General features: G+C 40.5%; 1 protein-coding gene across 1 annotated transcript in view; it reads right to left on the bottom strand.

The window, feature by feature from the left end:
* Window positions 1–27,363, bottom strand: part of sema5a (sema domain, seven thrombospondin repeats (type 1 and type 1-like), transmembrane domain (TM) and short cytoplasmic domain, (semaphorin) 5A) — a 145,860-nt gene that overhangs the window by 53,030 nt on the left and 65,467 nt on the right. Inside the window, exons 6-12 of the mRNA XM_080515431.1 lie at window positions 24,237–24,335; window positions 17,833–18,046; window positions 16,199–16,484; window positions 14,295–14,430; window positions 8,870–9,074; window positions 5,025–5,232; window positions 2,864–2,981 (exon numbers count right to left, since the gene is read on the bottom strand). Of these exons, the coding sequence (XP_080371557.1) occupies window positions 2,864–2,981; window positions 5,025–5,232; window positions 8,870–9,074; window positions 14,295–14,430; window positions 16,199–16,484; window positions 17,833–18,046; window positions 24,237–24,335 (1,266 nt within the window). The remainder of the gene's footprint in view (window positions 1–2,863; window positions 2,982–5,024; window positions 5,233–8,869; window positions 9,075–14,294; window positions 14,431–16,198; window positions 16,485–17,832; window positions 18,047–24,236; window positions 24,336–27,363) is intronic.

Here is a 27,363-nt window from a genome sequence, read left to right as displayed (position 1 = left end):
AAAACACGCATGCAGACATCCAGCCAATTTACACAATATTTATTTGGAATGAGGAGGAAGCCAGAGTACTTGGAGAAAACACATGCATCCACAGGGAAAACTTGCAAACACCGCACAGAGTCCCTGAGCACAGAATCAAACTTCCTTGAGATGAGAGTGCTAACCAATAAGCCTTCTGGACATCCAAAAACGCAGAGGTTTCAAATGAATAGCCTGTTGCCCATAACTGTTTCCTAATTTCTAATGTAATAAAACATCAGACGAGTGAGGGCAAGCTCACTGATACTAGTATAATAGCATTCAAATGAAATCTGTGCTATGGGGGCGACAACATGAAACCATGAAAGAAGAAGTGACAACCTTTTTTGGCATTATTCGTCTGCAAAAAACTAATCAGGGATTTCAAATCGCAATTGTCTTGTTTGCATAAAAAAGTATGAGAAGAATTTTAAATGGCCATTTATAGGTTTTGTTCTTTTTGCTGCTTCAGTTCCTTTGAGCTCACAATGGACTGTATATGATCCCTCGTCAAAAGTCGTCTGACTCCCTTGTTCTTGATGAAATTATGTAGTAGTAGTGTGTGCTTAATCCCGGATTTTAATCCCTGAGTATGTATTGGGCTTTTCTGTATGGAGTTTGCATATATCCTGTTAATTTCTTCAGGTTTTTCACCCACAGTTCAAAAGCATGATGTCAGTTACTGACACGATAATTGCCCATAGATATGAGTGCAATTATATTATTATTGGATGACTGTTGCCTTATGATGGACTGGTGATCTGTACAGGGTATGAAGTAGCATAGAAGATGGATGGATGCATGTTTTCTTTTGATTGTAAACCATAACATTGCATATATAAAAAAAAATTCTCTTTTCTTGAGGTTTGAAGGTAAAGTAAAACACCAATAAAAAGCATACTGAAATAACATGTTCATCTTACGTCAGAGAAAACCTGGGTAACAAAAACACACAAAGCTGTGACTAATGTTTTCACCTCCTCGAAAAAAATCCTAGTGAAACAAATTTGAGCTTCTTTCCATGCAGATATAGGGCTCTCATGCCAGATGGCATTTATGAATAGGTTGGTAAAGCGTATCTCCTGCGTCTGCCTACACAACACGACTCAGTGTGCAAACCCTTGACTGGCCTCCAACTCCAGACTTCCACTTTGCAGGAGTACACAGCCGAGCCGACACTCAGCCAGTTTAGCCTTTTGCCGACAGTTAATGGACTCATGAAGAGTGAAACTCCGTTATGAAAGACCACCTCTTGTCCTTCAATATTTACATGTGGGCACTGAATTGTTTCAAACACACAATTTTCCTGCTCCAGTCTGGCTTCAGCTGCTCTGTTCTATGGCCATTACTCACGGTCAACACCCCAAAGTTATTACTGCTGAAGTTCATTTGTGTTCATTCAAATGGAATGGACTTGGTTAGACCGAGGTTAAGTAAATACATATCCCATTAGTGGTTTGGACAGTGGTATTTGACGACCTGAAAATACATTAGCATTAGTAGCCATATTAGTGATGATATCAAATATTTGATTAGATCCTATAGTTAAACTATTTCAAGATATTGTTTTAACAGAGTTATATGAAAATGAGAAAATTGGGGTCTTTTTTTTCCAATTAAAATAGTGCTAGAATATCACTCGCTTATCCGGTTAAAAGGTAAATCAGAAGACATTTGTCATATGTAAATGCTTGTCTATCAAATATGCTGAAATATGAAGCATAAAAAAGAAACTGTGGTTCTTGAGAAGTTAAAACCCCCTTTGACTATTCTAATAAATTATCAAATCAAATATTAAATATGCAACATGTTAACAATTGAGTTCTGCATCCATCCTATGAAACAATTGCATTTGTCGGAGTCAAAGTATTTATCAGTCAAACAATCAATCCAGCTTCTTTTGCTTAGAAACGTATTTAAAGGGATTCACAAAAGAGATACATACACATGCAAACATCTCTTGGGTATAAAAGTGTGTACACATATAGTATATGCACATGCACACAGGGTAAAAGTGAGGTTGAGTTTCCGATGATGGTGCATCACAAAAGGTGATGGTAGGTGTGTAGGTGGTCAGGTAGTAGCTCCCCACCCCTCCCAGCTAATTGCACCATGCCTACACACATACATATACATACACATACAATAAGCCATATAATAATAGGTGCATATGTCCAGAGTACAAATATATACATTTTCAATAGCAAGTGTATGTGTCAGAAATTATATGTTGATGCAGTGTTGGCAAACCTTGTGCCAGAGCACTGCTGACAGATGTCACTGAATGCTGAGAGGCCTGAGTACCAACTATTCCTCTGAATACAAAGCCACATAAAGGGCATGGAGGGATGCAGCACTTTCAGCTGTGACTGGTTTGAAAATGATGTCTTGCAAACAGTGAGAGAAGCACTATGCTGAAATGGATGGGATTGCTGCCCTTTAATACTGCTTCCAATTTTCAGAGTACGTTAAAATAAATGGAAGAGCTGCTTTGCTAATGAAGCAGCGGTCGGGGGTGAATGATTGAGGCAACAGTCTTGATCACTACAGGAATACACGCCTCGCATGCTATGGGGGTACACGCCTTGCGAGATGTGCTCACGAGCAACAATATGATTCCTGGGTTTGAGGGTCTGTCGCTTGTGAGTTGAGAGTCGGGTGCAGCTGAATGTGAGAGTTCAATATATGTGGAAAGGAGCGGGTGTGTGTGTGCGTAAGTGTGAAGGCCAAGTCAGGATAATTGTGTTTTTCCACCAACTTTCAGGTTTCACATTGGCGACAGGAAAGAAATTGAGCAGTAACATTGAAGCATGCGCAAATCAGATAGCGGCTCGCTGATACTCACGGGGCATTTTGTGATACTCTGCTCCCATTGGCTCATCCTGACACTTTCCTCCAGGGTGGTGCATTTCTTCAGCAGCAGATCCCAGCCACAGTACGGGTCTCGGGCTCCTAAACAGGCTCTGAAAGAAGCGAATAAAGTTCACTTTTAATGGGCTTTTTGCCAACATGTCATGTATGCATGCAGACAGCGCCGCACCCTTTTACAATATGAAATGAAGCATCAGATTTGAGAGGGAGATCATAAAGAAAAGGAAAAGATAAGATGGTTGGGGACATGATAAATGAAAAAATAAGAACTGAGAGATAAGATTGTGGCGGAAGGTATAGGAGAAAGTATCAGAAGAGGGAAGGCAGTAGGTATAAGGGAAGTGAAGGTCGGTTAATGCAGGACAGAAACTGGCAGATGACATACAGGGTGAAGACAAAATCAGAGCGATAAAGGAGAAACGGCTCAAAGAATAAAGAAAGCAGATAAGGAGAGCGGGAAACAAAAATGGAAATCTTGTTGTGAACTGAGAACGACGACATGCATCAGTCTGCATCAGCATCATCAAATTAAGCCTTCACACAATTTGCTGAACTGATTTTCAGGTAATCTCCCACCAAGTACTGGGATTACACATTTTCCTCCACAAACACACTTATATATTCCTTCTTCAAAATAGCTTATCAGCCCAACAGATATTCCCTGGATCTGTGTTTGTCATACCTGCTTCAGATGGTTTATTGAGTGCAATAAAAAGCCTGATGTTATTCTTTTCATATAAATATAAGTCAGCAGTGACAGCACAATGACATATCTCTGAGCTGCAGGCGTCAACGCTGCCTGACGTGTCCCCAGTAAAATGTAACAAAGTTGTCCGTGGGCTTCATAACAATGAACTGCATGCCAACACAAACTCTACATTTCCATGTGAAATTGCAGAAATGTAAGACTCTCCTGCACACATGAGACAGCTGACATAATGTCTGCACGGATAAAAAAAAAAGAAGAAAGGGGGGGGGGGGGATTGGATTGTATCTCCTCTGACTGAGATATCAGGGGTGACACAGGGCAGCGTGAAATAAAAAGAAGAAGAACAAGTCAGTTCCTGTCTTCCAGAAGGGCCTTAAGGGCCTCGTGGATTATAACACACCCATCAGTGAGCCAACAGAGAGACAGCCTCCTAATATTTCAAGCAGGTAAACCTCAAAGAAATGTCACTGATGAACACAGAGACTTTCCAAGAAGCTGCCATTCTGATTTCACGGTTTTTTTCTTGCCTGTTTAAAGTATGAAAATGGATGAAAGATACGATTAAGTGTCGTAATAGCTGTAGCATGTATCACAGAGACGCAGCTGCAATACGGAGCCTTAACTGTTGTGTATACCAATAACGTCTCATTGTGTGAGAGATAAGGAATGCAGGTGTGATTCCTTCTCTGCGCGCAGTGATGGATGGGATCCCAATCTTGTGGTGAGTCTTCAAACCCCGGCCCGTCTCAGATTTTTATTTTTTCTTCTCTTTTTCAATATTTATGCCTTTATGGCGCTTCTCCCAGACAGACAGAAACTCAATATATCTGATAAACATGTGCACAGTCGCTGCAGGACTGTGCAGGAGGGAGGCGGCACACAGTTTTTTTCTTTTTGTGTGTGTGCAGGTCAGTGACAACCAGAAACGGGAAAACAGTGAGGGAGACAGAAAGAGGGCAGATGTGGAAACCTCTGGAGGCTCATACAAAGCTGATTTGAGGGTTTTAAATCTTAGCAAAAGCCACTAACAAACACAGAGGTCTGACTCTTAAAGATAAAAAAATATCTATCTATCTTATGAAAGAAAGGGCTTTCAAACTTTGTTTGCACTGAAGTCAATGGATTTTGTTTGGTAAATGGATTTCACTTATATAGCACTTTTCAACTGCTTGAGCAGTCCCAAAGCACTTTACATTGTTAGTCACATTCACCCATTCACACACACGCACGTACTCACACACACGCACGCGCACACACACACACACACACACACACACACACACACACACACACACACACACACACACACACACACACACACACACACACACACACACACACACACACACACACACACACACACACACACACACACACACACACACACACACACACACAACGTTTGTTTGATTGTGCATTTACTCACTCTCTGCTCTTGTGGTAGCTGCATCTCTTGAGTGGGATCTTGATGACCTGGTCTCTTACACCCACATAAAGCTCGCTGCGGCTGTGCAGGATCAGCAAACTTCGGATGGGCTGCCTCTTCCTGGGCGGGAACAACTCGATCTCCTCCAACAGGCAGTTCCCCGTGGACTGGTTGAGCGGGGAAAGCACTTTCCTGATAGTACCGTAATCTGGAAGAGAAAGTGGGGGAAGAGAGGATTTGGTCACAAAGGGGTGAAGGGTGATTATCTGCACAATAAGAGCGTGAAGTAATGTAGGAGAGAGCATCCGGAAGGCAGAGTAACAAAAGAAGAGATTTTACAGAAAGGCAGAAACAAACAGCCAACGTGAACTCAGAGTAAGAGGTGATTCCTAATGGGGAGTCTCTGAAATGAGACTGTCAAAAAGAGTGGTGGCGGCTGGTCCGCCAAGTTTGGTCATGCCATCAACATGGAGCACTGTACCATGGGATTGATATGGCAGCTAACTACATGTTTTCTGTCCGGTTTTTCTTTTCACGGGTTACAAAACCAGAAAGAGTGGAAATCCTTGTCATTGTGAATATACCCTGACCTTTCCTTTGTGTGAGACGGTCCCTGTGAGATGAAGTTAGTGGCGAATTTTCTTTGAGGGAGTGTTAAAACAAACATCATCTATTATACATGCGTTTCCCCTGGGCAAGGAAAAAAGTAATTAGGTGCACAGTGATGCCATTGGAAGAAAGGTGAAATGCTAATAGGTAACTTTAAGGCAGGGACTATAAAAGTTAAGTTTTGCCCCAAGCAGTATGAGCAATCGTTCCATAACTATTTGAAGTAACAAGTAATATAACAGTGTATAATTTCATATCCGGGAGTTATATAACAGTTCCAGTAAGGCTCCTTTATTCGGACCTTACTACAGTGAATGATTTATAGTCACTCTGTGGATTGTGTCTCAATGTCTAATAATTGCATAATTATTGTGCAGAATTATTATTTGCAATTGAATGCAATTCATATTTTATATTTTTTCTTCCTTTTAATAATTCTCTCAGTGCAATGGATAGGCTGCATGAAATCCAGTGGTGCAGGATTAATGCAACCCTGATTGGAGAATGTACGCTTCTTGCTCTGTAATTTTCATTCAAATTGCACTATTGTACTTTAAGTTTAGTTTAATCTGCACAAATAATTATTATTCGATTGCTCCTTCCTACAATCCTTGACATAAATTATTGATGCAATGAATTATACAGCACATCACTATAGTTGGTTGTTGTAACTTCTTCCTTTGGGATTATTTGCAATTTATCTTATTCTTTAATGTTGACTTTCTTTAAAGTACACAGTGTTTAAACATCAGATGCAATTGTGTTTCATTAACACAAGTAACAATTACCTTACTTATTTCCTTTTCCTTTTCAGTTATTACAAATACTTCCATGAAGTAACATGTCGTACAAGGTCAGAACTATTTGAAGTAGCTGTGACATGGAACCGAACTAAATACGATACAATCATTACAAAGGAATTTCTCAAGGAGGAAGCATTATAGTATAATGAATCACACTTTCTCATAGCAATGATAATATTCCTGATTCAAGTCTGTGCAGAGTTTGCATGTTCTCCCAGTGCATGGGTGAGTTTCCGCAGCTCGTCTGGTTTCCTTCTACAGTCGAGCCTATAAAAGTCCTTGAACCAAAATTAGATGAAATAATAAAGAACATGAATGGTTACATTCATTTCTAAGGGCCACAATCTAGTTCCCAAAGATCAAAATCTGCGTATTTTATTATTGCTGTAACAGTCATAAAAGAAATCCTAACTATGATACAAATCAAACTACTTGAAATTTTAAACAAAATACTAAATCATTGTGGGACATGAGGGGACAATCTGTTAAAAAAACATGCAGCGCCTATAAAAAAATTAAGAAATGCTCTCTGTGCATGCTTTCTTTTTAAATATTATATAATGTCTAATTTAAGTATCACACCTCCATCCCTATAAATTTCACCTCTGATGCCATGAGTTATAATCGTATTTCTTTTTCAAGACATGTAACTGGTAAAAGGTTCAGAACTTTATAACCTTTCACATTTAACGGATTCCTGTTCACATTAACTGCAAGAGAAAATAAATCCTGCTGGAGGGCAAAGATGACTAACCAGGGCTGAATAGCAATTAAGGTGAAATGTTCTACAGGCCACATGCCTGAATAAAAATACTCCACGACTTTGAAAGCCCAGTTGGCGCTATCAGGTTTTCCACAATGGCCCCAATCAGCAGGGTGCATTAAGGCATTAATAATAGCATGAGATTAGGTACAGTATGTGTACTAGCCAATGGCCTTGGCTGTGTTTCCGATGTTTTCATTAGCGCGTGGTTATTGTCTGGGGAACTTGCTATGTGGGCAGCCCTGGTCCGATGTTACATCGATCACAGCACCATGCAAACAATGAGGGGGGCGTTTTTGAGGGAGATGCCAAGCACAGAAGCAGTGAACTGGAACAGGCTGTGTGTGTTCATGTGTGTGTGTGTATGTGAAAGTAGAATTCAGAGAGACTGCCCGCTTCTATGTGAGATATCCTAAAATAACACTGAAGCTACAACAGGAAGCTCATGTTGACATTTCCCAGCGGGCTTATGGTACATTAGCCCGGTGAAGTGGATCAACACATTCAGATTCTGTTCGGTGCACCTGTTCATAATCCATACATGTGCGTTAAATCATAACACAGACACTCAAACATTGGTATCTATCTGGCGCATTGCTGATACGGCTTTTCATACCTTGCCAAGTCAAATGGTGGATGTTATCACATCCATATGATCAAACAGAGGACTGATAAGCAGATGGTGCCAGGCATGTCAGTCAGAGAACCAGTCAGGGTTGTAGACGTGTGTTATTAATTACCCGTCTTCTTTCTGACACATGACTCGTGGCTATTTTGTGGTATTTATGATTCTCTTGTGAGAGATTACACGAGAGCGACGTGCTGTACTGTTCCTGTGTGCCTGCCTACACACATATTGTAGTGCATGTGTGTTGTGTGTGTGTGTGTTCATGCGGTGCATCTGGAGGACATATGGAGGTATAGAGTGATCAAGCTTTTGTCAAAGGCAAAGCTTTGATCCTGATACAGATCGATTGGTTTCATTATTCTTCCCGCTAGCTTTTTATTTCCTTATTCAGAGAGTACTTCAAGGACTCAAGTATTTCTACATATTAATCAATATGCATGGTTGTGTGAGCAGCAGTCAGTGCTTATATTTCACAACACCATCCTTAGGTATAAAAAACATCAAAACCTCAGCTGCACTGCGTGGGTGTGTTCCGATCAGATTCTTATTGTTGCACGGAGCTTTTGAGTTCAGTGTTTTTATATGCCAAAGCCTGCCCTCGTCACAGCTGTGAGCACAGGAAATAAAATAAAACAAATGTGACAAAAATAACTTTCTGCGGTTATGTAGAAGGTACAAGAATCTGGTGTAGATAATATAGAATAGAATAGAATAGAATAGAAGTTCTTTATTGTCACTCTTGCAATGTTAGAACAGTGTGAGCAGTGAAATGTCGTGACATCAACCTCAGTGACAGCACTAAAAAACACACACAATGGAAGAAAATATAATACAGAAGGTAAGACATCCAGCTTAAAATATGTACAACTAAGGAGTATTTACAAGGAGTGCAGTAGCTGTTATATAAATTGTGAACAACACAAAATTACTGAGAGCAGATTTTCCAATATGATACAGTGACATAATCATGAAGTGGTATAGGTGCAAAATATATGTAAAAATAAACATTTTGCAAGATAGCAATGTAACACGAGGAACCTACCAGTGGCCAAATAAATGATGTGGAACAGCATGTCTTTCCCCTGCACCACATCCACCGCCACATGCGTGAAGCGCACGTTGTCCTCCATGAAGTAGGGCACGGGAACCACGGGTTGGACCACCTCATGCATCAGCAGGAACTTTTGAGCATCCTGGAGGTTTCTTTGAGTCAGGTTAATGTAGGAGCCAGCTTCTATGGTGCCGCACTGTGGAGGCAAGGTAGTCAGAGAGAGAAAGGTTGGACAGGATGCAGTAATGAGAGTCAAGCTCCTTGAGATGGCAAGTTAATAGGCTTAAGATTATGTCTGTGCAGAAGTACCACCAAAGATGGAAAAGAGAGGAACCGAATGATTAAATGAACATGGCTTTAATGTCAATTGCTGTCTTCTTGCAGAGGTTTGCTATCCTCTTCAACCTCAAGGTTTTGTAGTCAATACACCAGGGCTGGCGGAGGGAGGGAGAATGAATGTGTGACTGAGCAAGTGGTTATCTCCTTTATTAGATTTTCTTTTCTTCATATGCATATATATTGCTTGTGAGTTTTAGCCGTACCCCGACAATAATGTGGCCTGATTGTGGCATTCTTTACCTCAAAGAAAATATCTTAAAAAAGGTTCTTCAGGTCTTCATTATTGCTCCTCATAATATTTCTGAACACAGTTCTCTCCCTAAAAGCAGCAATATCACCCAAACAAAGACGTCTCTGGACAATAAAGCTTCAAAATGACCACATTCTTGCAGAATCACAACAGCAGAACCATCTCACATGCATAGGCAGATTTCATCATCACAGACTCATTTGGTTTTATTCTACATTGTTGACTGAGTTTTTCAGCAGAGCTCTGGGACTGAAGAGCCACAGCACCAAGTTATAATTTGAAATGTCTGCTATGTAAGATATTTATTTCCCAGGATTCATTTATTAAAAAAAGAATTCAATAATGTGAACTCTACAAACAGGAGCATCAAGAAAGCAAAAACAAAGTCACGTCCAAAATATAATTTCTATATATGAGCCACTAAAGCTTTTGAAATCTATATGAGACAACCAAATGTGTGAAATAACACACCGTAATGTTCATTGTATGTTAAATAAGAGGTGAGGTGATTCTTCTAATATTTAAGTGCCTGAAACAACATTAAATGCAGATATGTTACATCATGAGGGCATATTGTAAGATCCATGGTGTATTTAACACCTTAATCTGGGTGACAACACTGTGAATGTGTGACTATACACATTAGACTCTGAACTCATGCTCTCACACCACACATGCCTTTTCTCACACCAAAGCTACTGTTTTTTGCCAAATGCGGAGCTTCCTGCATTTCACATCGAATATTGTTGAGTTATATGATACTGAGTCGAACATGCATCTAAAAAATATATCATCCTACAAATGATGAATTGCGTCCCTACAACTCTCAAGGTTTTAATTCATAATCATTTCTATAGCTTATAATTTGTTCTCGTAGCATTCATCTTGTTACCTTCACTTTGTAGGTTTAGTCCAAAAATAGTAGATTTCATTGAAAAGCTATTAGTTCTATCACCTATTAAAAACTGAGCATGATTTCTGCTCCAATATTACAGGAAAGAAGTCGTGCTGGGAAATACTGATTTGTTCCTCTCAATAAATGTCTTCTGTTTCCTTGTGTCTAATAACTTTTCTTCCTGATGTGATTCATACGTGTACTCAAAATGAATTTTTCCGCAACAATTGATTTCTTTGGGAGGAACTGTTTCTTTTAAACTTTAAACTCGCATCAGTTCCTTAGCTAACTGCACCACCCATACCAAGAAATACATGTGATTGTCGGTGCTGTTCTCAAATTTTCACTCCAAGCTGAAGTTAAAAGCTGGCAGACTTTTGTATTTCTAATTTTGGCAAGTGTGAAATGAATGTTTTATGTATCCCATCTCAAAGCACCTCTCTGAGTATTCAGAAAAGTGAGTTGTCAGAAATATATTTGTGTTCTTTTATATGGAAACATTTCTGTGGACTAAGCTTAAAGGGACATGGTGAGGCACAAAGCCAGTTGAGCTTAGGGAGGGATTGTTGAGTAAAGCTAAACATGCATGTCCTTTTTAGCAAAAGAGGTCTACTCCCCCCCCCCCCCCCGCAATAGACCAAGCACAAATTGGTCAGGATTAGCCACAAACAGGGACACATTTAGACAGAGAAAAGAAAAGTATGCTATGCATGGTAATTACAACCTGGATGAATGTGTCCATTTTGGTTTTGAGAGCAGCATCAAGTTTGCTGCAGGCGAACCATAGGTAGTCCCTTCCCGCTAAGCAGGGGCCAGACCTTGTGTGGCGATTAGTTCCTGCTGGCTAGCTACGGTGACAACAGCATGGCCACTTTATACAGATCAATCCCCAGCCCTGCATGGGCTGACAGATGAGAATCATAGAGGGCTTTCCCAAGATGGTGAACGGATCAGTGGCCTTGCCAAAATAGGAAGAAAAAAAAAGCCCTGAAAAACAGGGAAATGCTGCACCGAGTGTACATGTATGTGTCTCAGTGCCTCGAATAAGCCCCTTTCTTATAACAAAAAACAAAACAAAAATTAAAGCATGTGTGTGTGTGTGTGTGTGTGAGATGTGACACATGTTAAAGTTATTCCTTTGTGGTATGTCCTTGCACGGCATGCATGTGTAAATCCCCAAGTGTCTGCATGACTACATTTCTGCCACAGTTAGAAAGTCAGGAGCCGGCCAGCAGGTGTCCATGACATCTGCCAATGTGCAGTGAGATGAATGTTGTGATTTCCTCAGCACAGTCAAGGTGAGGGACACAACCATCATTTGGCTGAGGGCCCATCTCACACTCAGCTGTCCTGCTCATCACCACCACACTGTGCTTGGCCAGCATGATAAGTGACACTCAGAAATAAGGTTGTTGTACAGCATGTTTTTACTAAATGAGTTCCTCTTTGAAATGCCTCCAAGGTGTTTCATCCTGATAAGATATCATTTCCCCTTCCCCCTTAGTTTCCAGGTTGTCTACATTGAAAGTAGAAAATAAATGTTTTTTTTTTAAAAACATTTTCAATATTCTGATCACAGGGAAGATGAAAGTGACACAGATATGTCAGTTCAAATGTTCACGATAAGAAAAATGTTCTTTGCACCAACATCTGACAGAGCATATTTTACTACATATGGCAGCTCAACAATGAGTGCATTTTTACAGTAAGCAATTACAGAGTGACAGAAAACCTATACAACACAGAGATGGTATTAGCTCTTAATGTACATAGAACATGACTCATAGCCTGAATAAACCATGCAGGATCAATCCACGTGGTTCAAATAAATAGGGGGATTTTCTCTGCAGACAGACAGAGAATTAAGCTCTCAATCAATGACCAGTGCATGTGTGTGTTGTTGAACAATGGGCTCACAGTCATAATTGTCCCTATTTCGCAGCAATCTATAGCCCTTTTTTATGTGGGTGTTTTTGTGTACAGTAAATATGTATTGTACATGGCTGGTGGCTTTTGTGACACCTGGAGGTGTTTGTACTTGCACATGTGTGAAGGTGTGGGGGCTGAAAGGGCTTAAAAAAAAAAAAAAAAGCCAGGCAGGCTATAAATCCTGCGCTCGTAAATCTAATCCTCCAACATTGACAAATGCTTGATGAAGATGTCACTGAAACCTAGATAAAGTGTGCATCGGTCCAGCGGTGAGGAGCAGCCATTGTACCCAAGCTTAAGTGCAGAGATGGCGATGGAGAGGAAGAACTGATCCTGGCTTATCCTTGAGGAACACAGCCGTATTAGAGCTTATGGCACATAGAAACCCCTCTGCGGAGTACCTACGGTATGCTGAGCAGCATGAGCCTGTGGTCAGCCCTATCCTGATAGAGGAAATTGGTTTTCAGGAAGATAAGTGAATTTCAGTCTGCTCACTGCTGACATGTAGATATGTGAATGCATGACGGCCGTGAGAGGCTATGTTACACATTCATAGGAGTTTGCTTTTTTATATTTTTTTATTTTTCGAAAACACAGTTAGCACTTTTCACCATGAGCAAATCATCCAATTTTCTGACTGAGCACACCATTACAGATAATGTGTAAGTTCCCGATAGCAGGCGCCGCGAATGCCCATGGAGCTGCTGGCTTGACGGAAACATGATCGAAGGGGCTGCAGCGGGGAAACACGTGTAGCAGTGAGGTGCGCATCAACCATTGGTAGCCAGACCTCAGAGGGAATTCAATCCCTTATGCAGAGCCGCATGGATTAGCTCCTTCTCTATCAGCGCAGCTTACAACAACTGCAGCCACTTCTGCTAATAAAACGTTCGCTCTGTGTCATCAGTATGGAGGAGCGCTTCAAATCAGAATAAGGTGCTTGGTTTGCCCCTCTGGGTTTTAGAATAGAGTGTAAACATAAAGTGCCACTTGTGCAAAACAAGGACACTTTATTAGGAGGAACTAAAGTTCACAGAACGAGGCTATGAAACATCTTCATGGAATGATTGCGCCATTGTAAAAAATCACTGGTTTTTATAACGGCCGCTCGTAATGTGGGTGTTTCCTGAGCAGGGAGGGGGGTGATTGAAAGTGAGAGGAAATTAATTTGGAGCGAAAAGCTGCTTGGGACTGTGAGGCCAATCGAGGGCAAACATTCATCAGTTTCAACATGCTGTAAACACTGTACATACATTTCTTTGAAGGTGTGCATCCAACTGCACATGTAATTTGAAATATTTGACCGTGTACTGAGTCTGAATTACCTCTAATATGAACAAATGATCTCCCATGATATTTAACAGAGGGCGCTGAACTTTACACAGGTTATGAATCATAATGATTAACATGTTTTCACTAATGTTAGTACTTAGAATGCAATTTGCTGAAGAGGTAGGCCATGTTCCCTCCCTGCTCCCCACATAGGAAAACAACATCTACATGGTTATTAATACTTTTTCTCCAACAGACAATACAACACAGAACATGGATGTGATTTGATATGTTAAAAAAAAACAAGGATGCTAATACTTGTGGAATTCAGGCATTAAAGTATAAGTTTTAATAGTCATATGGCTTTTCATAGACCAGAATAACATTTGTTTCACCAGTTAGGGACTTTATTTTTTTTTTTAAGTATTGTGCGTCTTTCCATACAGCCTTGAACAGTCACATCTGTTTTTCTTTTTTTTTTTAAATGGTACACAACTAGCAACCCAGCCTTAATGTAAACAGTAGTTTTAAGTCCCAAAAATACATTATTTAAATAAAACACATTCACAGTCTATGAATACTAAAGCCTGTACCTTGAACGAAAAATTTAAAGATACCTACAATCATTAAAAATAATGTTTAATAATGTGGAAAATGTAGAACCAACTGAAAATACATTTTGATAGGAGATAGCATGTGTTAAATAAGGAGATTCAGTTTTGTTTCCTTACCTGAAAGTCTGGGTTGGGGTTGGGATATGGCAGCCAGGCGGACCTTGAGTTCTCCTGGTACTTGAAGGGTCCATTAAAAACTTGGGCTATGGCACTGAGATTGAAGGCACACACAGCAGATGCTGCAATGCTGTTTCTAAATGTCAAGAATGAAAAAAAAATAGCAGAAGAGAGGAAGAAAGCGAGAGACAAAGGCAAGTATTAGAGCAATGGAAAGGAGAAGGACACAGTAGTACAAGCAAGAAATTGGTCAGACCTTGTTGGCATTTGTAAAATTGACCACTATATGTTTGAACCACACTGGACCAACAATACAAATCAAACGGCTGGATGGACAGACGCCGGCTCTGGTGTAAGTGATCATCATTATTGGAGTATAAATCCAGCAATGGGCCACAATTAAGCTGTTCAGCTTGTGTGATTAACTGTACAGATCTCACGCCTGAAATACAGCCTTGACTTTTCAAGCTGTCAGTTTCAACAAGTACCGGTCTCCTCCCTCGGACGAGAAAGTAAAGAATGAGAGTATTAACGCTCAACTCAAACTGTGAGACTTGGGTGATGTGAATTATAATCCAGTGCAGCTGTTCATTAAACTCTGTGCCTGCAGGGGGAAATGTTTCCAATACCCTTCAAAAGACTTCTTTTTCAGAGATGTGAAAGCATTGACCATAAAGAATTGATTACTCAGCTTTTAATAATGGTTGGAGCGTGCGTGCGTGTGCTGGGGTGTGCTTTGTGACAGAGGAGAGAAAAAAAACAATGGAACAGAAAGGGGAAACGATTGTGAAAATAATAGTTTTCATTACATCCACAGTTTACTCGACACTGCACTTTTCCAATAAAAAGTGATGTTAAGTTTATTTTTAAGGGATTTAAATCTGAAGTAGCTGCTGGAGAAACCAATCAATTGTATTGGTAAATTGTTTGCGGTGTATGGGAACTGATTTCTGCCGTGCAAACCTTCATGATGTCTACATATGTTGTAACAAAAAAAATCCCGTTTTAGACTGGCCTAAAGAGAATTTCTGTTTGCATGTTTTACCTTTGCGTACATAGGTTATTCTCTCACAATCCAAATTATAAACAGCTCTCTGAGGGTAATAACCCAAAAGACCTTGTTTACTAACGGTCCACACATACAAAAATGGGAACAAAGGCTCATGTAAAAATAGCCGACACTATTGATATGTGATTGATGAATATGGAATATTGGCTTTGTGGCAAAATACTGGCCAGAGATTGTGCTAATAAATAAAATGCAACACTCAATGTGATTCATTACATCAATAAATGTTTGTGTTGTTTCTGATGGCATCAGATTTCACCAGCTAAACCTTCAGCAGAGATGCTGCAGTTATTGTAGCGAGAAGCATTTCCTCAGCAAGCTCCCAGCAACTTTTATTTCCAGACTTTATACTAACATAGTATGGTGTGGTGTGGTGTAGACACTTCTTGCAGTCTTTTCCTGAATCTTCTCAGTTGCTTTTCTTATTCCCACAGCTTTGACTTGTGCCAATATTGCACCACCCTCCCCCCCCCTTTTTTTCTTCACTGAATTCAGATGTATTTGCTGTAATACACCTATACGTTTGGTAGCTTCCCCATCCAACACATCACCTGTTTGGCATCACAACTGTCTTTTTACTGCTGGGGGTTCAGCGTTCAATCCAATCACATGGTGGTGAACTCAAGCAAAGAATCATCTACTTGCAGCAGGCTTGTCTCATGTAAACAGTATGAAACATACACAAAACCCCTTATTTAACAGACACGCAAACCAAACACAAAGGAGAAGAAACTTAACAAATCCGGTCCCATTATGGATAAAGCAGCATGGAACTTGGATGTTCCTCTTATGAGTGTAAATTAATTTCATAACCAGATCAACTTATGTCACTTACACATTGGTAGTGAAAATGCCATAGAGCAGCTCCAGCTCAGGCAAGTAGAAGGTGCCTTGCAACTCGTTGTAGTTGAAGGGGATCTCTCCTGGTCTGGAGCAGTTCAGCCTGGCCTTCATGAAGGTGGTCCACGTGTCCTCCAGAAGGAAGCGGCCACCGATGTCATTTTTACACACACGCCCGGCACGGGAAAACACTGTCCGGCCACAGTCGTGCTCCACGGCATTTTCCCGGAAGAAGAAGTAGGTGAAGTTGCCGATGTCGTAAGAGGAAACGAAATTCGGTTCTGTTGGGGGAAGAGGGAACGTGAGAAAAAAATGTCAGACGGAGAAAGAAGACATGAAAAAAAATGAAGACAGTCAAAGGGAAGATAAAGTGGAGTGAGAAGAAGAAAAACTACAGAGAAAATCCAGTTAAGGTTGTGGGAGTAAGAGGGAGTGGGAGAGTATATGGGGGCGTCTTATGACTGATTGACTGAGTGTGCGTGTGCGTGCGCGTACGTGTGTGTGTGTGTGTGTGAGCACACGGCTCACACAACAGCAGGTGATCAGAATTAATAACTACAGGCCACGTTATTAATGACATTGTGTTGTAATAAGAAAACTCATTTTTCACTCACCAAACCTAAAGGTTAGGATGAGAAATGACCGACACAGGTGTCGCATAATAGCGCCCGCCCGATCTGAAACATGCGACCTCCACGACACAGTCACAACTAACACGTTCATCTTTATGTATGACATTATTGGATCTGAACCGCACACTTTATTCTCACTGACAGTGATTTAATTCGGTTTTAAATGAAAGTGTTTCCCCCTCTCTTCATTTCAACACTTTTTTTCTCTCTCCTCTCCACCTTTGGAGGGCAGCGCAGGGGGAGACAGGGAGCGAAAAAAATCAATTCGCCATAAAATTAGTTATTAAACCTTCTCCCAGAAGGTTGCTGCCAAGCAACGTATCTGGTAGTTTTTAATTTATTTTTTCAATTTAGCTTAAATGTGAATCAGATAAAAGTCACTTGCTGACAAGATACTGATTGACCTGCTCCTCTGTATGCTGGACACCTTAAGCTGTCTGAAGTTCCTCAATCAGCACAGAGGAGGTTTGCGCTTGAAGTGGCGTCTGAGGTTTCAGGGGGAAGACATCGATTTTTTAAACAATTCACAGTTTCATGCTTTACCTGAAAGAAAGGTTAGAGTGAAAAGATTTTCCTAGTTGCTTAGTAACTTTGAAAATAATTGTTTTTACTGATAAAAGGCAACCAAAGCATTCTAAACAGAGGATCCCCTTTTTCAGCATTCACTGCACTGTGCTGTGCAGCACAGCAGCGATTTGACAAGGAATGCAATCCTTCAAGAGAAACAGATTCCAACTCCCATGCTAGATAAGCATCTGCCACGTTCAAGCATCCTTGAGCAAAACATTGATTCCCTACCAGCTGCAGGGCTGATGTTCAAAAGCTATGAAGGGAGAAAGCAAATAAGACACAGAAGAAAAAAACACCCAACAACAAAACTTCTCTGTGCGTGTGTCTCTCTCTCTCTTTTTTAAATGTGTCCTTTTGTAGAAACTTTTGCAAACATTTATATAAACTTTAACATTTCTCTGGTTGCCAAACTTTGGCAGGACTTTACCATTGAGCCACTTGGAGTTGTACTGGGCTGTGCGCAGCGGTGGCATGCCGCCCAGGCTGCGGTAGATGGCGGGGTCTCGCCCGGAGAAGTCCATGGCGGTGGCGGCGTAGAGCTCCCCGCTGGAGGTGATGAGGGCGGTGGAGTTGTGGAGGGGGTTGTAGGGACACCGAGCCATTCCACTAATCTGATCGTGGATTTCTGTCAGATTAGTCAGCTGCAAAGTAAAGAAACGTAAAAAAAAAAAAAAGAGTGACGATTGTGAAGAAAATAAAGAAAACAACACCTGGATTGTTCAAATAAGAATGGTTTTGATGGTTACCAGCTAATGTATTAAGAATCTCGAGTTATTGCAGAAAACCTGCATAAAAATATGGGATGGAGTAACAGAGGGCACCATTAAAATGCAAACCAGAAGACGCTGGAAATGTTTTGTTTGTTGCTGCCAATATGCAAATGGTACGGACAAAAAAAGAATTGTCTCATTATGTTTTCTTTACTTTACATCTACTGTGAAATACACACACCAATATATATATATATATATATATATAACCGTCAGGAATGGGAAGCATAATCACGGCACACATTTAGAATCATTAGCAACATAAAAATACAGGAACACAACAGTTGCTTTATGTTGCATGTTAAGAAACCACCTGCTCAGAAAGTGGTGGCTAAACAGGCCTCTTAAATGAAGTTACTCCTGCACTTCTATGCCGGTTTGTTCCCGTTTGGTTTGATATTCTTTAACTGCATCTTTGAGAAGCTCGAAGAAGCTTGATTTGAGACAAAGTTGCTGCATACCGCTTTTGTATATGAAGCCAAGTGCAGCTGTCCACTATTTAAAAATACTTTACAGCGTGACCCTGACTTAGCCTTGACACACTGCACTGGTCCATATTTAAAAAAAAAAAAAAAGTACAGGATGCAGCTCAGTGACTCAGCCTTAAATACCAAAAAAGGAGTAATGCAATTTCAAAAATCCAAGATGTAATTATATTTTATGGTGCAAAAGTAAACACAGTGTGCAGGGATTAGCTCATGGGTTTTGCACCCATCCAAGTTCATCCGAGTTCTAAAGCCAAATGCAATACGACTGCACTAATCTCAAGTTCCAAAATGCACCATAATTAAAATGATTCTATTTGCAATTAGGTTTCTATCAATCACTCGGGTTCCACATGCTTGACTCGCAGCTGAAGGACCTGCAGAAGCTGCTCGACTCTCCGAATGCTTTTAAGCTCAATGTCTCCTCCCAACGTTTCCTCTCACGGAATAATCTACGGGTTTCTTCCCTTTTTCCACAAAGAACTCCGGACTCCATTCAGAGCAGCGCTTTGGGGGATCCGGGTGACTTCTTCAGCCAATTTCCTGGAGCCGGTCGATTTGGATGGCGGGTTCTGCTAACTCCTGCCACCTCCGCTCTGCCCAAACCACAACACAACAGAGCAGCCCTGTCTGAGCTCCGCCAGCCTGAACTGAAAGCCCGGTATTGACGGCACTCATTCTGACACCCAGAACACTCATTTTTAGGTCAATTGGGTCATTTAGGAAAACACGACAGACTGCAGCGCATCCTTTGCATTTTGAAGGAGCGGAGTGAAAGTCGTCTCTGTGGTGGACACAGCTGCCTGAGTGGGACACTGAAGTCGCTTTGAAAGCCTCTGACAGAGAGTCTTTAAAAAGAGACAGCCCACAGACTGCTATGAGAGCCAGTCGGGTGCTATGTATCCCACCACTGAGAAGCCATTGTGGCTATTGAGGGAATTTTGTAACTTCGCACTATGACAGGAAATCTAGCCACAAGCCTTGTGTGTAGTGTGCGACGTGTTAATGGGGAGGAATGTCAATGATATCCCACCATTTGTGACAAGCAAATGACACGTCTTAGTAACTGTCTGTCAAGTGACTCTGAGTGCAGTGTCATACACAATTTCTTCATCTTGGTAATATGTCGTCTTATCCATAGCTACTCGCACTATGGAAAAACTGTACACGTGGCAACAGTCAAGCTTCCGTTTTAAGAAAATGCTCATAAATATAATTTGATCCTCAAACTGTTTTAATATTTGATGCAGGGTGTACTGAAATAAAGAATTAGTGATACTGAATGACAGTATGATATTTAAAATAAAAATAAAAAAAATAAATCATACATTTTGATGCAATGATGTGCAACAACTTAAACTCATACTTATTGTATAAATTGGAAGAACATAATGTGACATGTTTTCACTTCATACATCACAGTTTCAATGATTTTACCCACCATCCCATTTTAATCTGATGGCTTGTCCTCACTCTTCATGAATAATCACTAATGCAGAGAGTCAAGCCTGTAGATTTATATTATGATCTGATTTGCAATAACGATTCATGGTTAAATGTCAATGTGTTTAGGGCAGGATTTCAGACGGATCGATGAATCTACATTTATACATGAACTGAAAGCAGCACATAATGTTGCCATATTTAAAAGCCAATTTAAGACCCGCTTTTAGCTAATCTATATTCATGTATCTTATTTATTCTTGTATTTATTCTATCTTATTTCACAGTTGTCATATTTTAGTATTGATATTTCCTATTCCTTGTATACTACATTTTTATTTTTGAATGTGTTTATGTCAGTATTTTACCTTTGTATTTAATTATTTCACCTTCATTTGGCTCTGGTGTTTCCTTGCAGCAAATGTGAGATAAGAATCTGTAACTGTTGCTTTTAGATTGTAGTTAGTCCTTGGGAAAGAAAATGTATCAAATGTATTTAGCACTCAATTATGCCCATTCATTTTAATAAATTATTTTGCTTCAGGCCTTTTATGTCTATTGGCATGCACAGTTTTAAAAATGACATTACAGGTAATTATAGCTCCCACTCAATATGTTGTGAAACAAACACATTGAATAATTACACCTTTTTTTGAATGTCTGTCATTGGAAAGTTTTATTACATACTGTGAAACTTCCGTTTGCAAATCACTGAGCATGTAAAGAAACTAGCCTTGAAGTTGAATGAAATAAATTCCAGTTGAGGGCATATATTTATGATGTAATCAAACAAAACCCCTCAAATCACAAATATTTTGTCATTGTTTCATCTTTCTTTCCTATTAAAACATAATCATGTCTCTCATTCTCTCTTTCTCAGTACACACCATACTAAATCTGATTCCAATGTTGTTGCTGTCAGCGACTCGTGTTTCACATTAACGGATGTTCAGAGGGTAAATATGACAATGCCAGATGAAATATTGCCATAATAATGTCATGACATTTCAACTATATGTATTTTCACAGCAGTAAACAGTCATTATAAGCCAGTGACCTTTGGATGCAGTGCTTTTGGACAAAAACAAATGTCATCATAATAGTAAACTCCTACATCCTCCTCTTAAAAACCAACAGAGGGAGACGTAGATATTTGATGCCTTGCTATCGCTGCTGCAAGGTAAGAGCAAGGCTGTGACATTTTAAATGCTGCGTACTCTGAGCTTCAGTGGGTATATGCTACCAACAAGTGGGAAAGAGTTGCTGACACTTCAGTTCCCAGGAAACGTAGTTATTTACACAGTTTGCTTTAACAATAAAAATAAAAGGGCGGCAGCAAGTCAGAATCCAATAGTTAATACAGCAGGAAAATATCAGGTTGCCCTCTCTGTGTCGAAAGTCTGCTGAAACACAAAAGCAATTCAAACTGAAAGTCTGACTAATCGTCCCTTTAAAACACAGGATTAAGGGCTAAAAGGAGGCTAAAGATACAGAGGAGAGAAAACCTTGCGTTGCATGAGAAAGAAATACAGGAAAAGAAAGATTGACGTGACGTGACATAGAAAAGGAGCGAAATGGTTGCTGTGGCTCACGAAGAAGGGCAAAAGCAGCACATAGGAGAAGCAGCTCGTTTCCTATGAGGCCTTCGGCATGGTTATCGGGAGTAATGACTTTAAGGAAATATTTTGATTACGACAATTAACAAGGTGGAGGTAACACAACTTTTTAAATAAGAGCGCTTAAGAAGATTCCTTTTATAATTAGCCTACATAGCCGACTGCACACCAGGAAGCAAGACACAGCTACAAGAGCGTGAAGAGTGAATCCGGTGATATCAAGATCGCGCCTTAATTAAATGTGCTGATCAACCTTGACTTTTCCGTCTGACATTGTCAGCTCGTTCAATAATAATTTAGCCCTCATATTTGTTTGCTTTACAAGCCTGACATATCATTGCTATTCAAGATTAATACTGTATCCAGATGCATTTGTGGATAAAAGGACAACTACAACTGCTGTCAACTCCCATAATGCACTGCAATGTGGATATGGCACTATTGAGGGACCGCCACGACACAGTAATGCTGGGTTTACATAATCAACAGAGACAGGCTGCAAGGTCTTTGCTGTCAGCAGCTTTGTACAAGAAACTAAATTTTTTTAGGAAAAGCTTGGATTCTGATTTGTTAAAGAGAGACGTCTTCTTATATTCTTGTTGAATTGTGCATCTGCAAATTAAAGGAAAGAGCATAATTTTGCCACAGTACAGAGACACGAAATGTACAGAGTCTTATGATGAATACAATGGTAATATTTTCAAACAAAGCAGCTATAGCTGCTGAACTGTTTAATTCAGGACTTTGTGTGCAATAGGCCATATTTGCATGAAAATGATTTCACAGCCATAACCTGTATTGTTTCCATATTAATTTTCCTACATTAACTGCGGTGGAAGTGATTGGATGGAGCGGTGAAGCCCCACAAGCACAAAATGTAATACCATAGAGTTAAAACACATTATAGGAGATACATCTAGGAAATGACTGGTTACGAAATCAAACCTGTGTGAAGAAAAAAAAAAAAATAGAAGTGACAAAGACATTAAAAGGTGAACAGCACGGAAACATGTCACGTAAATGTCGACAAATAAACTTTGTGGAAGTCCGGTGGAGGAGATGTGGCATCTCAGCAGCATTTCTGCTCCAGGCTGGGCTGATTTGCACCTCTTTTTAAAAGCAGACACAATCATAAACAAGGCAAATGTTTTCAGACACTGTAAATCGTGCTGTGTGTTGAACATTTTTCTGTGAGCATTACCTGGTTGGGTGACCAAGTTATCCCAGGATTCTTATTTTATGCGCCACAGTGCGTCCACGTAGGAGATCAGCTTCCACGTGATTATGAGCACAATATCAACTTTGCATCTGGTTTTATACAGACGACCACTTATTAGATCAGGCCAAAAACAAGTTCAGACACTGTAAGAAATCTGTTGGTTTTTGTTGTTGTCTTTCCTTGTTAAATGAAATATAATATATAATATAAAGCTCCCAATATAAATCCTTTTGGAAAACCTTCAGATGAATACATTCCGTTAAAAAATAACCTGTTAAAAATACGTATCCAATGTATACCACGCACACCAGATAAGAAACCCGAACAAACTCCTGATTGGAAAGCGGCAGTAGAAAGAGTGGACAAAGGGATGTGATGAAGGAAACAATTGAGACTGTTGCTTGAACCTCTAGAAATAAAGTTTCAGAACCGTGGGAAGACAAACAGAGTAAGAGCAGCACTTTGTTGCAGAACAGCCAAACTTTTCATACCACTGAAGATGTTGTAATCTTTGATAATAATGCTAAACATGTAGTCACAAGTACAGACGCCAGAGCCTTTTTCAAACAGTAGAAGCTTAAAAGAAAGTATGTAAATATACGCATGAAATACATGATTCTGTTGTATTGAACATAAGCAGCGTATTCATTGATTCACTCAACTGAAGCTGCTGCTGCTGCTTCTGCTACTGCGGTGCGATAAAAATGTGATAAATTATTTACAAAGTCCTGGATTAATTTTATTGTAATTTTCTTTTAAAAGCCCCACCATTCTTTTACAGCTTCTTTTGTCCAGCGATATTTCATATACACAAGAAACTATTATGAGCTCTACGGTTAAGAAAATGGAACAGGCTCTGTGCTTTTGTTTGTTGTTTTTTAATCTTAATGTTGCTGTTTAAAATAGTTTAGAGGCATTTTCTTTTATTTACTTCACATATATGTGGATCATCTTGGCCCAACATTTCTTTCTACATTTACTTGGATTAAGAGTGACATTTTTTGACTTTAACAGTTATATTAAAAGTGGCATTTATTGGGTGAAGTGGTGGTTTAGAGGTCAGGGAATAACAGCTTGTAACTGGAAGTTCACTGGTTTGATTCTCACTGCCAATGAGGAATTTAACCACAAACTGCTGAGATTGCATCTGATATAAAATGTACCAAATCATCCATGCTGGACATCCTTACTGAAGGAAGCAGCCGAAAAGCTCCCTCATAACAGTGACTTTTATTGGATTAGGCATCTTCAGTTTTGATGTGAACATAAAATATAATACATTTTGCAGTTGATCTTACTGTTCGGTTGGTGCAGATGGGGGTGAAGGCGTTGGTGCCACAGGTAAACAACCTGTTTCCATTGACCAGCAGGACCCTGATGTAGTTCTGGCACTCCTCCTGTGAAAGCACACCAGCAAACACACATATCAGAGTTAGCAGTTGCAGTGATGCCATTATCTATCCTCTGACAAGCAGCAGTTTAGGCACAGGGACAAAATTGCATTTTATGCCAATAAATGAGAAAAACACCTGGAACAACGGGAGGCCTGCTCTGAAACGTGGCCAAGCTCGACAGAGTCAAATCAAGGCTAATGCACACGCGGCTTAGCCATGTCACATCTTAATTCAACAGGGACCAGGTCTGGTGAGGGATCTGAATAAGGTGAGGAGCAGTTAAATGCATTGGCCGTGGGAGAGGACCACTCAGGATTAGCTTGGAAAATTGCCTTGGCTTTGTTGACGGGTCAAAAAGTGGATTGAAAATGTAACCTCTCACATACTTCATTCAATCATGTTTCTTTTTAGCCCACACTCTGCATTAATAAATTTGAACTACTTGTCTCTAAATTATTGTGAACTAAAAGCGCACACCCTTTTCTTGGCTCACGCATCCTCTGGTGTTTTGCCTGGGTTACTCGCAAAAGCACTCAGTTAAAGAGTGCTCGACAAATAAAGTGAGACCGATGGAGTAAATGATTGATTGCATGGTTGATTGTCACTGAACATCGTGAACTCTCAACTTCACGGTCAGGTTTTCGTCGGGGTTTGCTGAGGATTTCCATTAACGGCAGCTATTCTGTAGTCAGTGTGACAACAGTAGTCAGTATTCATGCAAGAGAACGGCATTCGTTTTCGTCCTATAAGGACAAGGCAATAAACTCATGGAGTCTCCTCCATCTGAAAGGGGCCATGGGTTGGGTTGGCGAGGCCCCTCGTAGAAATTTAAAACCTTGTAAATCTGCTATTGTGCAAGCTACTTGAAGTGCCCAGGGCAACCCCCTTCTGCCCCTCCTCACCCTCTCAAGGGTGTGATTTAGGAGTGGAGGGCATAGTAGCAGAGGGGGTAGGAAGGGGGGGAGAGGGCTTTTTATTTCCCTCTATCAAGATGAAGGTTGACTCATAAAACAACTCGTTTCCTGGTGCTAAGCACAGCTTAAGCATGTGTGTGTGTGTGGGGGTGTGAGCACGCGCACGCTTGTGTTTATACTGCACGTGTACCTCCAAAACACAAGTTGTGTGCACGAGTAGTCACACTTGCAATGCGTCCATATATCTGCCCTGTTTGTGCATCTCTTTATGCACTCTGTATTTGTGTGTGTGGGTGCAGTGATGGTGTGGCGGAGTGGAGGGGTCTGAATAACTCCATTCTCCCCTACAGTTTGGTTCTACAGTAAATAAACATGTTTAATATTTACCCGGCCTCACAGTCTTGACTTGTTTATGAAAACCTCCTGACAAATGTTCCACATTCGTACTGTAATACAGAGGCTGTTCTGCTCGGCTCTCGCATTATAAAACACAACAGAGGGAGCAATCAAATCCTGTCAAGTCAATTTAACTCTCCTTTCTTCTCTTAGTTGAAATAAATCAAATACACAGGAAAGAAGTGGATGCGTAGATTAGAAAAAAAAATACAATCACTTGTAAATTCACTCAAAGCGCTGGGACGGTATCTGTGTAATAGCCTAAGCGATGGTATATTGCAGCGCATTGAGCTGGGTAATAAACCATCGAAAGCCCTGTCAGCTGCCGGGGAATGAAGTCTTTTAATGCTATTCTTAGTGTACATCACAGGAGCTGATCCTCAGAAAGGAACAGTGAGCAAAACAATTCAACTCTGTCAGGGAGCGGCGACTCTCAAGGACTGAGGTAGCTTTGGTCTGTAATTCACAACAGCTATCTTCTGCTGGCCAGCCCATGCATGCCTATTATGGGTCCCTAACCACCTTTCACAGGAGGATAAATACATGGCGGTGTGCTCACACACACACACATACACACACACACACACACACACACACGAAAACAGATCAGGGCTGGGCAGTTCACCTACAAGTCAAGTTTTACTCCAAACCATGTATTTTGTGGGGCTGCATGCCAGCCAACCACATACAAAAACATTCACATGTGCACCAAAAGAATCTACAAAAACAATAGGAGCCCCCTTTGTACGAGTGCCATGAATGAGAGTTAAGGTGTGGTTGGGAAGGTTTTTACCTCATCGTATTTTTGATTTAAATCCTCTTTGACTTCAAATCCATGCAAAAAGCAGGGATTCCCAGCTTGTGTATATGTAACGGCAGAATAAAGAGCTGCATATTGCTTTGAGGACTCATCATGTTTCATCATAAGTACACTTCTTTTTTTTTTAGTCATTGCTATTGGGTTGTGACGGGCTCTTTGAAACGGATGTCTGTAAAAATAAAAGGATATCTGTGATTTCTGTCTTTATAGATTTTTTATTTTCACACTGAACAAATTATGCAACGGCAGTGTGCTCATAGGACAGCCAAACATCTGGGGACCAACGTGCAGCGTTCTGGTAGACAACCAGACCCAGGGGAGGACAGTGAATAATCAGGGAGGCAGAGACTTTGCAGACCAGAAATCTGGTCAGTCACAGTTTGGGTTTGCATTATGGTTTGTAATTGTTTGGATTCCAGCAACTTATGCCCAACTTATCCCAAAGGGAATGAGTTCAATTTTACAAATTATTATAAGCTGATTTGTCAGCTGCTGAGGCTCTGCTGGGTCCAATGTGAAATGTGACGTCGCAACCATTGTAATATCACCAGATTTGTGTTTGGTGCCTGCAGATGAGAAATGATGTGTTCCCCCTGTCTCACTGCCTGATGTCATTCCTCATTATTTTCTGCTGGATTGCTTTCACATGGCGTCATGGAGATATAATGACCTCTCATGTCACAGTCATAATATTCCCAGTTGGAAGCCAGGCTTGGGGGCCTTTCAGGGTGTACTCGACTTTGTCTAAATAAATAGCAAGGGTGTCCAACATAAGGCCCTTGGGCCAAAACCGGCCCACAAAAGAATCCAATATGACCCGCCAAACCACCTAGCACATTGTAGAAATATCAAGGAACACACATATTTTTGGACTTTAAATTGTATTTTTGGGGTATTTTAC

This window comes from Blennius ocellaris, assembly GCF_963422515.1.
Source record: "Blennius ocellaris genome assembly, chromosome: 19".
Taxonomy (NCBI): Eukaryota; Metazoa; Chordata; class Actinopteri; order Blenniiformes; family Blenniidae; genus Blennius; species Blennius ocellaris.
Note: the sequence above shows the minus strand (reverse complement) of the source record. Positions and strands in the feature narration are given on the sequence as shown.